Source organism: Acomys russatus, chromosome 7 (genome assembly GCF_903995435.1).
Source record: "Acomys russatus chromosome 7, mAcoRus1.1, whole genome shotgun sequence".
NCBI lineage: Eukaryota > Metazoa > Chordata > Mammalia > Rodentia > Muridae > Acomys > Acomys russatus.
Window position 1 is genome coordinate 52329936 of NC_067143.1, and position 16503 is coordinate 52346438.

Sequence of the window (16503 nt, forward strand, 5' to 3'; positions counted from 1 at the left end):
AATCTAACACCTTCACACTGGCATACATGTAGGCAAAACACCAATGCACATAAAATTAAAAGGAAGATATTTGAAAATATGGAATTCACCCTTTAAAAGTGTATAGTTCAAGGTTTTGTTTTGGTTTTTAAGTACATTTATCAGATTACACAGGCTTTACTAGTTTCTAATTCCAGGCATTTTTTCCATTCCAGAAGCCAATACCCGTTATCAGCCACAGCCTATTTTCTGTCTTTATGTAGTGTCTATTCCTGATGTTTCAAATAGAAATTTGTTTCTATCTTTCAAAAGAAATAGAATATTATGTGCTCTTTTTAAACTGACTACTTTCACTTAGCACGAAAGGTTTAGTATATAGACTTTCTTGTGGGTGAGACGTTCAGCTGTGCAGATGGAGCTCATTTTGCTTGTCTGTTTTCAGTTAACAGGTATTTGCACTTTTTAGCTTTTGTGAGCATCTCTGTTTAAGCTCTTCTGTGAGCATGTGTGTTCAGTTCCCGCAGCCACACATGTAGGAGTAGAACTGGTGGGTGATATGGCACTATGTTTAACTTTTTAAGGAACTACCAGAGTTTTCCAAAGTAGCTGTACTATTTTTTTTTTATCATATTTAAATGTAATTTATATAATAAGATTTGTATTTTTAAATTTAAAGGTCATTGGATTACTGAGTTTTTAATAGAAGATTGAGACAGAAATCAGAGTCTGAAAGATAAGGAGTTTGGAAACACGGAACAATTACAGTGAGGCAGAAGCAACAATTACAGCTTCATTTTCTCTGAGCCTGTAAATATGCCTTATGGGTTAAAAGTACATGCTGCTTTTCCAAAGGACCAGAGTTCAGTTCCCAGCACCCCTGCTGGACAGCTCACACCTACCCATATGTCTAGTTCCAGGGGATCCAACACCTCTGACGTCCACAGGCCACCTACATTCACACACGCGCACGCGCACACACACACTTTAAAATAAAACAAATCTTTTTTAAAAAAGATATATAACTTTTTAAAAATTCATTTATCCTTTTTCCCGTGAAGGAAGCATGTGCTGGGATATAACGGAAATGCACAGCTGGAGAGCTAGCGTGGTAAAGTACTGGCCGTGCAAGCATGAGGACTTGAGTTTGGATTCCCAGAACCATGTAGAAAGCCAGAGGTGGCTGCATACAGCTGTAACCCAGCACTGGGATGGAAAGACAGGCAGATTCTAGACAGTCTAGCTGAACTAGAGAGCGCCAGGTTCAGTGATTGGCTTTGTCTCAAAAGAATATGGTTGAGAGAGAGAGGAGAGAGATTAAGGAAGACATCCCTAGCTCGGACTTAGCCTCCACATAGCTGTCACAGGCAGTTGTGCCTGGACACACATGTAACTTTCATGTTTACTAGATAACCATTAGTGGTGGTTTGAATTAGGAATGCCACACCCCCATTCCCAACCTCTCACCCCCGATAGACTCATATATGTGAATGCTTGGCCCATAGGGAGTGGCACTGTTAGGAGATGTGGCCTTGTTGGAGTGGGTGTGGTCTTTTGGGGGGAGTTATGTCAGTGGGCTTTGAGGTCTTATAAGCTCAAGTATGGCCAGTATGGAACACAGTCTCCTGCCGTCCATGGATCAAAATGTAGAACTCTCAGCTCCTCCAGCACCACATCTACCTCCATGCCAACATCTCCCACCATGGCAATAGTGGGTTAAAGCTCTAAAACTGTTAGCCAGCCCCAATTAAGTGTTTCCCTTTGTAAGAGTTGCCATGGTTGTGGTTCTCTTCACAGCAATAGAAACCTTAACTAAGACATCATTTGTACTTGCTGAGCTTCAATAACCCATTTGTAAACAGCTCTAAAGCATTGTTGCCAGCATTAAATGAGATGAAACTACAGAAACACTCTATGTTGGACTAGCCACACAGTAGAAGTAGCGCAAAGCACACATTTGAGAGGCACTAGACGCAGTGCGTAATGCCTGGCAGTTCCCATCTAGCGTTTCAGCTCTAAAGGCTTCTTATATTTTTTTAATGTAAAAGAAAAATATGGAATAAAGCCTAAATTTTTGTTTTGTTTTTGAAACAGGGTTTTTCTGTGTGTAGCCTTGCCTGCCCTGAACTCCCTTTGTATACCAGGCTGGCCTTGAACTCACATCTGCCTGTCTCTGCTCCCAAGTGCTGGGATTAAAGGTGTGTGCCACCACAGCCCTGCAAGCCTAAAATATTTATTCTGGTCCACTACAAAATATGTTGGTCAAGCCTCTCACTGTAAGAGTAGAGAGGACCTGGTGTGTTCAAAGAGAAAGCAATAGGGGATGGAAAACAAGATAGCTGATCCTAAGATTCTGAAGAGAATTTGGTCAGGATGCATTTTTGCCATTAGCATATGCAACATTGGCGCTAACATTCTGAACAATGCATTTCATTAGACTACCATATGCAACTAGTGTTTACTACACACAAATCCAGCTGCATTTGGTGGAGTCCTTTAAAAAATTTTACCATCCCAACACTCGGGAGGCAGAGGCAGGTGGATCTCTGAGTTTGTGGCCAGCTTGGTCTACAAAGTGAGTTACAGAACAGCCAGGGCTACAGAGAGAAACCCTATCTTGAAAAACCAAACAATAGTAACAACAACTGCAAAAATAAAATAAATAAAAATTTTTTCCATCTTGGTAAATTTACCATCTTGGTTCTTTCTAGCTTATCTGCTATGTGACTTTATATCATAGATCTGCCTTTACTTTGCTTCAGTTTTTAAAACTCTCCTTAAATTTCAATATTCCTCTGTTTATTCCATTTCCATCATGCATCTTTTCTTCAGAATGGCTATCATCTCTTTCATGATGGTATTAGCATAATGGACTTGGTGATCACATTATCACATTTTGTTCATATGTTACCCATTAGAAATATATTCTCGTTGGGTGAGGTAGTCCATGCCTGTAATCTAAGCATGCTGGGAGGCAGAGAGCAGTGGATCACTGTGAGTTCAAGGCCAGGCTGGTCTTCAAAGTGAGTCCAGGACAGCCAAGGCTACACAGAGAAACCCTGTCTGGGGGGGGCGGGGAGAAGGAAGGGAGGAGGCGGATGAGAAGAAGAGAGAAGGGGGTGGCGAGAGAGAGGAGGAGGAGGAGAAGAGGAGGGGGGGTGGGAGACGGGGGGGGAGAGAAGGGGGTGGGGGGAGAGAAAGACAGAGATTCTTTTCCATAACGAAACATGCCTGTTCCCACTTATTTGAAATTTCTAAGTTTCTTTTTCTCCCTTAATAGACATAGAAATATTCGATTTTCTTTGCATAAACACTCTTGTATGTGGTATAAAAATAGAATCAGGACTGATTTAGAAGAGGAAGGGGTCTAGTGGGAGGAGGAAGGGGACAGGAGACTGCAGGGAGGACATTGTCATAAAGTATATAATGTGGCTCCCTGGGTAAAGTGCATGCTGTGCAAGTGTGAGACCTGAGTTCAGACCCAAGGAGCCCACTTAAGGTGGACGTGTGTCTAGTCACAGTGTTCCTACAAGCCGGGACGTGGAAAGGGAGACTCCCTGAAAGCTCATGGGCCTGCTGGTCTGTCTGTGCACTGGTGAGCAAGAGACTGTCTCAGACAAGGTGGAAGGCAAAGACCAGCACCCAGGATTGTCGCCTGCCCCAGTTGCAGCACCGCAGCACACCCATGCCTGCACATATGCACACAAACACACAAAGCGCACAGATTTTTTAAAAAGTCATTATGAAAACCATCACTGTGTACAACGAGCATACACTCATTCTAAAAGGAAACAGTCGCTTCCCTCTTCTCGCTGCTATAAGAAAGTCAGCAGATTACGTAACTCACAGCCATTAGAGGAACGCCCCAGCACCCCTACACAGTGAAGTCTGGCAACTTAAATGGCCAATTTCTTCCCAAACTAGGAGCTACACGAACTCCCTGAAGAAGAGAGAGCCTGAGTAGACCTGGGACTATTTGTAAAAATTGAATTTGTAGTTCAGACCTGACAAAAAAAGAAATCCCTCGGCCTAGATCACCTACTTAACAAATTCTCCCCAGACACTTCAGGGAAGAAAATAATACCATCAGTCTTACTCTCTTTCAGAAAAACCAAGGAGGAGAAAGCACTCTTCCAAGGCATGTAACACTCTGATACCAAAACCAGAAAAGGGAAATAGAAGAAAACTACAGAACAGTGTTTCTATCAACCTCGACCTCAACATCCACCTCTAAATACCAGTAGCTTGGGGCCAGCACTGTACAGGAGGAGCCCCCCCAACCCCCCACCGGGAGGAGCTCCCCCCCCCCCCAGCAGTGCAGAGCCCTTCAGTGTTTACAAAGTAACCAATGGGATAAGACACCAGCCGTGGTGTTCTGGCCAGTAAAAAGCATAAAATCTTTTTTATGGGGATCTCCAAAGCTTGTACACTAGACAGTGGCATTTGCAGGAGAATCTTGAAAGCCATTGTGAGTGCATGGTCGTGGTTGGCAGTGAGGAGGCTTGACTCCAAAGGGTGACAAGACTTGTTTGAGATGACGGGCCTCTTACTTTTGCTGATTGTGGTAGTTACATGTGTGTATATGTATGTGAGAAGTTAGAAAACTACAGTTATAAAAGTGTTGTTTTACTATCGGAAATTAAAATAACATTAGCAGCCCCAGGTGTGGCAACAGAGAGTAGTTGTCACTGTTGTCACTTTCCTTCTCATTGGGATGTGCTGGGGACTTTGCAACTGGGTACATGTCCTGACCAAGTCACTGCCTGGTCTTTTCTAGCTCTTTTGGTTTTGTTTTGTTTTGTTTTTTGTTTTTTCAAGACAGGGTTTCTCTGTGTAGCCCTGCCTCTCCTGGATTCACTTTGTAGACCAGGCTGACCTTGAACTCACAGTGATCCACCTGCCTCTGCCTCCCAAGAGCTGGGATTAAAGGCGTGCGCCATCACCACCTGGCTTCTAGGTCATTTTTGTCACATGAGAATGAGGACTCAGCATTCACTGCTGGATCTTCTAATTTTTCAAGAGCCAGAGATACAAATTTGTGTAAGAAATATAGTTTTTAAAGCACCGCTTAATCACTTTTTAAATGCTGTGTTGCCCAGTATATTCTGAAAATTAGACTAGATGTGGTGGCTATAAGTAGAAAACTGTACCAAAGAGACCCTGCATCCTTGTTAGGAGGCAGATGAGCATCCTTAGCATTGCTGTTGTGCATGGGAGAGATGACGTATGCATATGGTGCATTTATGGTACGTGTGGAAGGTGTGGGCCTCAGAAGAGGGTGATACAGTTAGGTGGTCCAGTGTGGCCTGGAGATAGAAGAACAAAAAAGAATTACCGTTTGCTCCCTTGTCCTGACAGATGAAAATTGTTCCCACTGGGGGAAACTCTGAGGACATAAAAGACATTTTAAGGGAGAAATCTCCAGTTTAAAAAGTAAAATAGTTGGGGCTGGAAAGATGGCTCAGTGGTTAAGAGCACTGACTGCTCTTCCAGAGGCCCCGAGTTCAATTCCCAGCAACCACATAGCAGCTCACAATTGTCTGTAATGCCAGTTCCAGAGGATCTCACACAGACATACATGCAGGCAAAACACCAATGCACATAAAATAAAAATACATATTTTTCAAGTAAAATAGTTTGTATAACAGAAAATCTAGTTGGGAATATGGCATGTGCTTAGATTGCCTGAGACTCAGATCCAGCTCCCAGCATGAGATACAGACAAGCAGGGGCAGGCGCTGACTCACTAATGACACTGGCACAGGAATGAACACAGAGCGAACATAATTGGGGAGGGGCATAGTGAGATGGGCAGGAGTGAAAATAAAGATGAATGCAGGAATATATTAGGAACACTGTGAGAAGCAGAGGGCTTAGGAATCACTAGGGGTAACAATTGGTCAATCTGTTTTATGCCTCCGAAGTTAGATGTTTTTCCTCAGTAGATAACAGACGCTGCCCCCACCCCCTTCTGCCACTGCCCCAGCTTCATCTCACTTCCTCATCTCACTTCCTCATGGCGAGTACTTTGAGCTGAGTCATTTGTGTTCTGCTGCAGGAAGCCATCCCTGCAGTCCTTCCTCACCTCTTCCCTACGCTCAGCTCTCTCTCCTTAGTGCTCCAGCATCGCCTAGTACATACACAGTCTTACCTGAACAGTTGCATTTGATGTTTAGATTATTCAAGTTCCCCATCTGGGACAGAGTGTTTCAGTCATCTCTCTGCCCCAGGCAGTTAGCATAGAGCCAGTATCAACAAATGTTAGCAGATGAGCTGGTAAAGATTGCTGAGGAAAGTGTGAGGTCTTTCTCTGAGCCTTTCTCCAGGATCCAAGGTCACAGCAGGTTAAAGAGTGTTGTTACTGGTTCAAGCCTGCTTAGGGAAAAGCAAACCTCACTGGCCAATCAGCAAGTCCAAGTAAGGGGCCGGATGCTTTTCTTCCGAGTGCCTCCTGTGCGCTAAGATGCAGTGGCAGTCTTTGGCAAGTGATGAACGATGATAAGGGAACCCCCAGACATTTACATTTGGGCAGCTATGATTGGAGGGGATGCTGCTCCCCTGCTCACTGCACACAGTGTTTATCTCAGTGCGTTCTTGGTGTTTGTCTTTGTAGGAAGGATTTTACATTTCCTGGTTCATGGTCAGAATTCTCAGTAAGATGTAGGTTTGGTTTTTCAGAGTTTGGCAGTTTCTCAACACAAAATATTTATTGACCTTTTCAGAGATACCTGAAAAACTAATTTTTTCTTTTTTGTGTTGGGTCATTCATCATTATTTGATGGTCTGTGGCTGTTAAACAGTTTCTCCTCCTCTTTCTGTCATTAAACGCTAAACTTTTCAATACTTAGTAATTTTTTTCTTATGAGGTATATTCTTTAATTTTGTTTCACTCCCCTCATTAGGTTTTTCTCAGTTGGGCTTTTTAGAGGACTGAAGAGCTTTTTGTTTTTGTTTTTGTTTTTTTGTTGTTTTGTTTTTTAAGATTTATTTAATTATTTTATGTAGATGGGTGCTCTATCTACATGTACACTTATATACCAGAAGAGGGCATCAGATCCCAGTATAAATGCTTGTGAGCCTCCATGTGGTTGCTGGGAATTAAATTCAGGACCTCTGGAAGAGCAAATGCCTTCTCATAATTCTCCTGCCTCTGCACCCTAAGTGCTGGCATTACTAGGTATGCACCACCACATCTGACCTCTGCTTTTTTTCCTTAAAGTTAAGATAATATGAATTCCTGACATTTGTGCCATCACTGAAGTGTGTCCGAGTGAAAAGCACAGCGCCTTCCTGGCCTGTAGGACAGTACTGGGTGAACAGAAGTTGTGTGGGTGGGTAGATACAGAGTAAGGAAAGCATGAAGAAGGCAGTGACCTTGACATCGAGGCTGGAGTAAGCAGGCACAAAGCAGCAAGCATAGAGCACTTAGAGGAAACCTAGGTGATTGCGCTGTCTCAGACAGAGGGGTGAAGGGGTCTTGGGTGTAGGCATACTTTTTAAATCTATTTTTATTTGGGGTTCCTTAATGCCTCCCTCTTCCTTCTCCACCCTAGTCCAACACCCCAACACCAGGTAGGAGAGGAAGAAGGTTAATGGGGAGAGGGCATAGTTTTCTATGGCTGCTTCCCGCTCTTTGGGGCCACTGGGCTCCTTGGGGCCAGTTCAGTTTTCATTTCAGAACATCTCCGACTTCTCATCACACTGCATCAACTGCAACCAGGAGCAGCATGGGGAAGCACCCATATTCTTCCTCCTTCTCTGTCTGAGCCCCTAGTCTCTCTCTGGATTTGGTATCCCCCCCCCCCCCACTGGCAAAGACTATGCCTCCACACGAGGAAGTTCCCAGCTGACAAAGATCACGGGCCCTCTCGTGAGGCACTTATCAGCTGTGGACAAACTGGAGCAGCCCCCATATCCCACACCTGGGAGTAAGACAAAAACATGCTTACGTATCATAACTGACAAACCAAAACTTCCATGGCACCTGGAAAACAGTGAGAAAAGCTTTTGAGGTAGGCAGAGAGCTAGGCCTAACCTTGTGAGGAATGGATGAATGTTAACTTCTGTTAGGCAGGGAAATCATTTAGTTACTGGAGGCTGAAGAAAATTTGTTCTATTTTAATGTTCTTTCAGGTCTCGCTTGCCCTGGAGCCTCTGTCAGAAACTTATGACAGCTACAAGCCTCTTCCTACCACTGAAATGACCGAAAATGTACTTTTATCTGAGCGAGAACTCAGAGAGAATGCTGAATCCAGCAACACCCACTCTATGATTCCATCAAAGTCTTGTGGGGCACCCACCATCAAAAATGATGGAAAGGAATTAGCAGGCAGCAACAGTAGGTCAACCACACCAAGGTAATGATCACATCTCCAAGTCTCTGCATCTGCTAACTCTCACTGTTGTCAGGATTTTTGTGTTGTTTGTAGTAGATTGAAAAACTGAAGACAGAAACACAGTCAGTCACTCAGCAGGTAGCTCCTAGGTACCCACTGCCATCCTGGCTGGATGCCAGGTGCTGGCATAGAACTGAACAGGACACAACCCCTGGGGCTGAAGGAGTAGCTCAGAGGTGGAATGTGTGCTTAGCACGCCCCAGACCAAAACCAATTACAGCAGTCACCAACCCCACAAGTCCTGTCTTTAAGGATGGCTCACTGTCTACTAGAGAAGCCAACGTACACATATGACTAACAAGTTTGCAGGTACTGAGAAACATATCTGTGCGGGGAAAGGGGGAAGGTGTTATTTTGCCAAATAGAATGGAGTAGGAGAAATAGATTTTGTCTTAGTAATTACTTGTGAAGCATTTGCATTGTATCAGACTCTGTTCACACACACACACACAGACACACTCCCTCTTCTGTGTGCTGGTCTCTGTTTTGTGTCACTTAAAGTACAACCCACAACTTTGGTAGAGATCTATTATTTCTTTAATTGGGGAGATATACAAAGTCACATTGCAAAAAAGCCACCTGTTCCAAGGCCCCAGCTACAGTGCCCTCACTGATCCTCTGAGCTCCGACAGGTGTGAGCTGCTGGCATTCTCTCTCTCTGACAGGGGGAAGGACCACTTGTACTTTGCAGAGAACTCCGATGCAGTAAAGAGTTCTTTGTGTGGACCACAGCATCACCTGAGTTCAGGCCCAAGTGCAGAGACTGCAGCCCTGAGAGGCAAAGCCCCCCAGAAGCAGCTATCCCTCCTCAACAGCTCTGAATTTCAGCCACAAGAGAGCGCAGTTGCCAAGAGTCACAGTGACTCATGCATTGTGTCTTCCAACAACCCCCCTACAAAGGACCTTCTTTCAGGTATGTGTCATGACCTAAGACTACACTGATTTATTAGGTTTGCTCTGCTTGTTAGTCATCCCACAGAGGGAAGCAAGACTTCCTTATGAACTCAGCAGCCAAATAAACGTGTGAGGTGTGCTGTCGTCCATTGGCTCATGTAAAGGCAGCTCTGCTACCTGCTAAGTATCTGCTGCTTAGGTGTTTTTACTTTCAATTAGTGGGACATAAGTGGTGTTGTGGGGTACAGTATGGTGTCTCAGTAACATATACAGTGGGTAATGATCATAGCAGTTGACATTGACCATTTGTGTTAGGAACATTTAAAATGTCCTTTAGGGAGTTAGTAAGATGGCTCAGCTTCTTCTGCCAAGCCATGCTGAGCTGAGCTTGATCCCTACAACCCTGTGGTGAAGGAGAGACTTGATTCCTGCAAGTTGTCCTCTGACCTCCACACACATACAGGTAGCATGTACCCACTTCCCACCCCACCACAGGCATGATGCGCTTCCATGCACACACACATTTTAAAAACACAAAATGCCTTTAACCAGCAATTTTGCAACGTCAGTTGTCAACTGGAGGTATCCCATGATGCTATGGAACACTGGACATTACTCCCTGTCAGCTGCACCCTGTGCCCACCGGCCATTCCCTTCCTACCCTCCCGCCTGCCCTTCCACATTTATGGTGACCTCCCTTGTCTGCTTAGGGATCAACTTTCAAGCTTCCACAAATAAATGAGAAGGTAATATATTTGTCTTTCTGTGTTTTACTTTATTTCCCTTGATATCCTCCAGGGACATAGTATTCCTCATCCATGAGCACCTAAGAACCTGTAAATTAAACCCTTACACTGCAGTGCATTTGGATATGAGGGTAAAGCTTTTCTTAGAGAAATGTATTAGTCCTTATCTGTCCCCAGATAATTTAAGGCCACTGGAGTGGTACAAAATTCATTTCATGTTCTAAAGACTGTTCGTTTTCATGGGGACATTCAGTGCTGTAGGTGACCCTGTTGCTTGCGACTGGGAGTTAAGCTCTATGGTGGTATTTACAGTATGCCAGGCTACAACAGAAGTAGGAGAGAGACAGGTTAGCGTGGATATGTTACTCTTCTTGTCAGTGTTGAGGAACGTTGCCCGCCATGGCAGGAAAGGAGCATGAGCCACTGACTGCAGCAGGCCTACATCAGGAAGCAGAGAGGGGACAGGAAGTGGGACCAAGGTTATAAAAGTTCAAGGCCTGCCCTTAGTGCTCCACTTTGTCCAGCAAGGCTCCATTTCCAAGTACCACAACCTTCCAAAACAGCGCCACCAGCTGGGTGACAAGTGTTTAAGCACATGAGCAAGCCTGTGGAAGACAGTCTGCATTCCGACCACTATAAAAAACAAATGGAAGCAGCCTGTATTAGGTTAGGTCAGGGGGTGGCATGCAGCTGTTATTTTTGTGACATCAAGAGCATGACAGGAATGTGTTCCACTCCCACTAATAAAATTTCCAAAGTAGATACTTGTACCATTCATGAAAATGTCTTATAAGTAACTACTCAGACACATATTTTACATGCTTAGGGACAAGTGCTCTTTGTGTTTGCAGTGATGGGAATCAGGCCCAGGGTCTTCTGCATATATACACTCTACCACTGAGCTATGTTGTTCATATCTTTCACCTGAAATGTCTTGGGCATTCCTGTTCTTAAACATATACTCTAGGGCTAGGGTTCAGTGGGCAAAAGCACTTGCTGTGAAAGCCTAGAGACCCAAGTTCAGTCCCTGGAACCCACATAAAGGTGGGAGGAGAGAACTAACTACTGAGCTTTGTCCTCTGACCTCTGCATGCATACCATGGCACATGTGGGCCTGCACTCATACAGGTTCCCCACACACACACACACACAACAACAAATACATTATACATGTGCGTGCGCACACACACACACACACTCTCTCTCTAAGATTATAAGCCATCAATTTTAGTTTTTAATTTAAAAAGTCCTTTTACAAAGAAGAAAATTGTCTACTACACTTAGCACCTAATTACCTTCTACCTGGATTCTTTGATATAGAGTTGCGCACCATTAACTAGGCATTTATCTAGCACCTACAAAATGTCTGGCACTCCTCTGTATGTCAGGGATGAGCAGCTTAAGTTTTTCTTTAAAAAGAGCCTGTCTTTGGGGTCTGCTATTGTAGATGGGAAGACAAGCTAGATAAATACATATGTTAGGTGGTGGCAGTGACCGAGGAGGTAAATTAAGCAGGGAAGATGAGAAGAAAGGATGCTAGTTTTGTGTAAGTTGGCAAAATCAGACCTCAATAAGAAAGTAGCAAATGATCTGAAGAGAGCTAGAAGCATCGCTCAGTGTTAGGATGTTACCCTAGCTCCTGTGAGGGCCCGCAGGCAGCACAAGGAGGAACAGGAAAGGATGCAAGCTCCTTCTAAGAGGAGTCACGGGTATAAGAGTCTCCAAGGGAAATTTAGCCTGAAGCAAGCAGCTCCCACTCACTAAGCATCACTAAGTTACATACTTGCTCCTTGCCAAATGCTTCAGATTCAGGATTTTATCAGTAAAACCATGTGTGGTAGAGAAGGTTATCCTCACTTAAAATTTTTGTTTTACATTTATTTATTTGTGTTTCTGAGTGCAGGTACATATATGTTATGGTGCCAGAGACACTTGGAAGAGTTGGTTTTGTCCTCCAACCATGCTGGTTCTGGGGATCAAATTCAGATTGTAGGTAGCGCATTAAACAGCCTTTCCCACTGGGCCATCTCACTGGTCCTGCTAACCTCGTTCTAAGATGAAGACAAGAACCAGTAGTTAAGGAGCTCTTGCCTGTCGTAAGTGCCTCTCCCGAGCATCAGTGCATTACAGCCTTAGACTTTAAGGCTAAGACCTTCCACTGCTTCTTCCCTTAGGCTCTCATTTATATAGGCCGGCCTGCTTTAGTTTAAATTAAGACCATGCAGAACAGCTATTCAAGCCAGGCAAAACATGACAGGCTCAACCCATGGATTGCCAGTGTGTACCTTTCCAAAGATTTACTAGGATAAGTGGATTTAAATATGACATGAAGCTGGCCGTTAATCACAGCACTTAGGAGGTAGAGAGAGGCTAATCCCTGAGTTTGAGGCTAGCCTGGTCCAGAGAGCAAGATTCAGAACAGGCAGAGCTACACAATGAGACTTTGCCTTGAAAAAAAAAAGATGAAATAAGACAAAGTGTGGCTCAGTGTGATAGTCCAGTGTAGGCTGTAAATTCACTGCAACTATAAATAGCCAGGAGTGGACTGGGTGGCCCTCTGATAGACCTCTTACATATTTGAGTCAATGATCAATATACAGCTGGATATGATTTTTTAATAGGGCCCATAGCCCAGCCTGGCCTTAGACTCACCATGTAGCTAAACATGATCTTGAATACTTGATCCTCCTACGTGCTTGGATTATAGACATGTGCCACCACACCTTGTAAAAGTATCTTTTATTTGCCTGATGTAATTGTCATCTTGAAAGCTTACTGCCACTGTCTGCTAACCTAGGCCTAGTCCTGGAAACTTCTAGCTTCCACACAGTCTATTCTAGACCTAGAATGCTTTCAGCCTGTGAGACTTACTGCTGAATAAGCTCACCTTTTCTTGTTCTTGCTTAGCTCTGGCTGGCTGGTTCAACTCAGCTGTTCTGGCTCAAACTCCTCTCCTGGCTGACTGATGCAATTGATCTCTCTCCACCTCTGACTGAATAGTTCTTGGCCTCAGACTACCTCTAGCAATCTGTTGTAATCTTCTGGCTCCTTCTCATTCTCTGGCTTGTTTTGTCTTTACCTGTGTCTAGCTTGTTTTCTCTTTAACCTGTCTCTAAAACTCTCCTGATAAAACTGGCTCTGGATTCCATGAACTAAACTACCATGAACTCAACTCCCCTGCACTGTCTCTCAACTCACTGACTCAACTGAACAGAACTCAGAGATGGTCTAGTCTCTGTGTCTGTCTCTTGAGTGCTGGGATTAAAAGCATGTACTACCACACCAGAACCTAAGCTTTTCTTTACCTGAAACTTGCTCTATACCAGGCTGGCCTTGAACTCAGAGATCTGCTTGCCTCTGTCTCATGGAATTAAAGAAGTGTCTGTATTCCAGTCAGAATAGCCATGTTGCTGGATTATAATTCCTCTACAACACCTGGCATAGACATGATCTGTAGAAGAGCCTTCCAGCCATAAGAATCTGGGAAACTAAACTTGAAAGGACTCCTTCTGTAGCTGCTGAGGTCACTGGAGAAATAAAGCAAATACATAAACATAGTGATCCTCCCAGTTTTTCTGTACATTACACCAGCAAAGAGGGTGCAGAGCTGAGTCAGTCAGCCAGCTAGGATTTCTGAAATACCAGCTACACATTGTACCCAAGAGAGCTGGGCTTTAGAGTGAATCAAAGGGAGTTGGGAGAAGAACCAGAAGCTATATATATTCCTCAACACAACCTTCTCACAAGATCCTCAGCCTTCCTAACGCTGCGACCCTTTAATACAGTTCGTGTTGTGGTGACCCCCAACCATAAACTTCTTTTGTTGCCACTTCCTAAGTGTAACTTTGCTAAGGTTATGAATCATAACATAAATATCTGTGTTTTCTGACGGTCTTCAGCAGCCCCTGTGAACAGGCCATTCAACCCCCAGAGCATTGTGATCCACAGGTTGAATACCACTGCTCTAACAGGCCTGTGCCCATGGCACCTAGGGAAGGAGTGTGGGAAACATCACCCTGAACGGACCTGAGTGCCCTGTCAGTGTGGGAAGGAGCTCCCAAGTTGGAGCAGAGGAAGCTGTTCTGTCCAGTGTCCTGAGAAGTGAAGGCGCTCCTGTTGTCATGCCTGAAGCTTTGAGAGCATGTTTCAGAGGCTTTGTCAGCCATGGAGCCAGCTGGAGGCCAAAGTGTGAAGAATTTGAGTTCTGATTCCGCTTCCCTGTCTTCTTTAATGTTTCTTTCCTTTCTATACCCTGCCTTGAAAAAGTATCTAAATAACAACTGCCATCTATGTATCCATGACGGAATATATTGCTCTTGAAATATTGGCATTCCAAGAGACATTTTTACTGTAACAAGAAAATTAAGCTCAAGTCCAGTATCAGAAAGCAAAAATAAAGGCAGGGGGTGGATTGGAAGCTACACAGGAACACTAAGATATTAAAAATAATAGCTAATCATTAAATATGATTATATGTTATGTTAAAGCTGTCGATGCCACTGTCCTTGCGTGCTGGGACCTTTATTAGGTAAAGGTTAGTTAATACAACAGCTTAAAATATCACAATGGTGTATCTAAGAAGAGTGGGTAGTCTGTCTGCAGTATGGGCAACCTTAGATAAAGGAGTGCATGTCCAGGGCAGAGTAGAACGGATTGAGATTTCATCACACTACTCAGAATAGCACATAAATTAAAACTTGGAATACATAGTCTCTACTTAATGCTTTTGACTGAACTCATTGCAGAAAGTGAAGCCATAGACAGGCAAGGGGTGCTCATAGTGCAGGCGTCATCTGTGTGACGTGCGCAGGTCACTTTCATCTCAGAGGAGTGTTGAGAGGATCTGGTGAGTTGACACACGTAATACAGTGAGAGTGATGCCTGGCACATGGTAAGGGCTTAATAAATGCCCATTGCTATTGTTGTTATTACCTAAGGGGTGGGGCAGCTTTTACTTACCAAAAAATCCGAAGCCTTGGGCTCATCTCAGTTTTTCCAGTGTCCTGCTGTGGGAACCCAGAGGAGCCATGGACTTCATTTTGTCATTCTTACTCATGAAAATATAAATGTGGAATAGATTGTTATGGTATGCCTGGCTTCCAAAAGTTTAGCTAATATAGCTGTCAGTGTTTCTTGGTTAGGAATATTAAAACTCTTATAAATAAGAGAGTCAGAATAAGGTAGCTAGTTATAAAATGTATCCTAGACACCATTACCTCATCATGTGCAGTCAGCAGTTGGGAGAGTTGGGAGACATAACAACTCCCACAGTAAGATCAGGCTCTCTGGGGTAGTGCACTCGCTCCTTGACGTGACATCGCTAAACACAAGGCAGAAGCCAAGCAAACAACTGTCGCTAAGTGAACGTCCTCAAGGAATTCCTGGGCCTATGAGAGAGCAGACACAAACCACTGCAAAGTCGCTCATAGGAGGGCAAGTACTGAGCATTGAAACCCTTCCTGCTGGTTTTCAGACGCTTTCATTTTCTGTTTTTTTGCTGCCTTTAGCTCTGTTAGAACAAGGCAATAAACTGCGGAATGCCATGTTGATCTCTGCAATGAACTCAAGCCCAGATACTAATATGCTGCTGGACAAAGTTCCTCCCTCTATGATGGAAGATGTTGTCAGAGCATCAGCGACGTAAGTTAGGGGCATGCACGTGCCCCTGCAGCTCGTTTCCTGAGCTGTTGACTTTCCCTCTTTTTGTTATTATGAATGGGATAATCTCAGAGGTGTCCAGCAAGTAATTCTTAATGTGGTGAGCCTACAGTAGAAGGTACTCAAAAATCTAACACCTAGTTTCCGTGTTTGCTAAATATATAAATGGATAAGTTCTTCCATCTCTAAACCAGAATGCTTTATATAAAATGAAGATGGTTTTCCCCTCCTTTCAGAAATGAAATGGGATTCTGATGTTAGGAAGAACATCGCAAATTATAAAGTTTTATATACATTTAAGACAGATAAGTCTACATGTTAAATTTTCTAAGTTAGACTAGTACCTTCTACTCTTTCTTAGGTTAGTTAGGATTTAAGTTTTTCCCATCTGTTAGCCATTCATGACAACACTTTCCCACAATTTGGAACCAGGAACTCATCTAAGAATCAACTTGAGGACCACAGTGAAGACTACCTCCTCCCCATGAGTGGGAACGCGCTTTGTAAAGATGACGCAAGGGCTGACAGGGCTATACAGCTGCTGCTAGGCAGGTGAGTGCTCTTCCAGTGCACTGAGTATACTGCTAGCAGTACTTCCGTGGCCTAAGTCCTTTCCTGGCCCTTAAACTAGGACTGTTTGCCTAAATAAGAAGCCTTTTCTTTGGGCATTATTTACAAAATGGCCCCTAATCCACCTTTCTGCTCTTGAGTCCCCGCTCTCCTCATCATCCATGTTAGTGTGGTGTGATGAAGAGAGCATGAATTTTAACTAATTCAAGTTGAAATTTGATGGTTATTGCTTAGCATTGCAGCCTTAGGCAGTTACCTCAGGT

The 16503-nt window shown here is 43.9% G+C and overlaps 1 protein-coding gene across 1 annotated transcript in view; it reads left to right on the top strand.

The window, feature by feature from the left end:
- The window catches only part of C2cd3 (C2 domain containing 3 centriole elongation regulator), a 104422-nt gene that overhangs the window by 9526 nt on the left and 78393 nt on the right, over positions 1 to 16503 (top strand). The window contains exons 4-7 of the mRNA XM_051149040.1: positions 8110 to 8333; positions 9038 to 9285; positions 15520 to 15652; positions 16103 to 16222. Coding sequence (XP_051004997.1) covers positions 8110 to 8333; positions 9038 to 9285; positions 15520 to 15652; positions 16103 to 16222 — 725 coding nt within the window. The remainder of the gene's footprint in view (positions 1 to 8109; positions 8334 to 9037; positions 9286 to 15519; positions 15653 to 16102; positions 16223 to 16503) is intronic.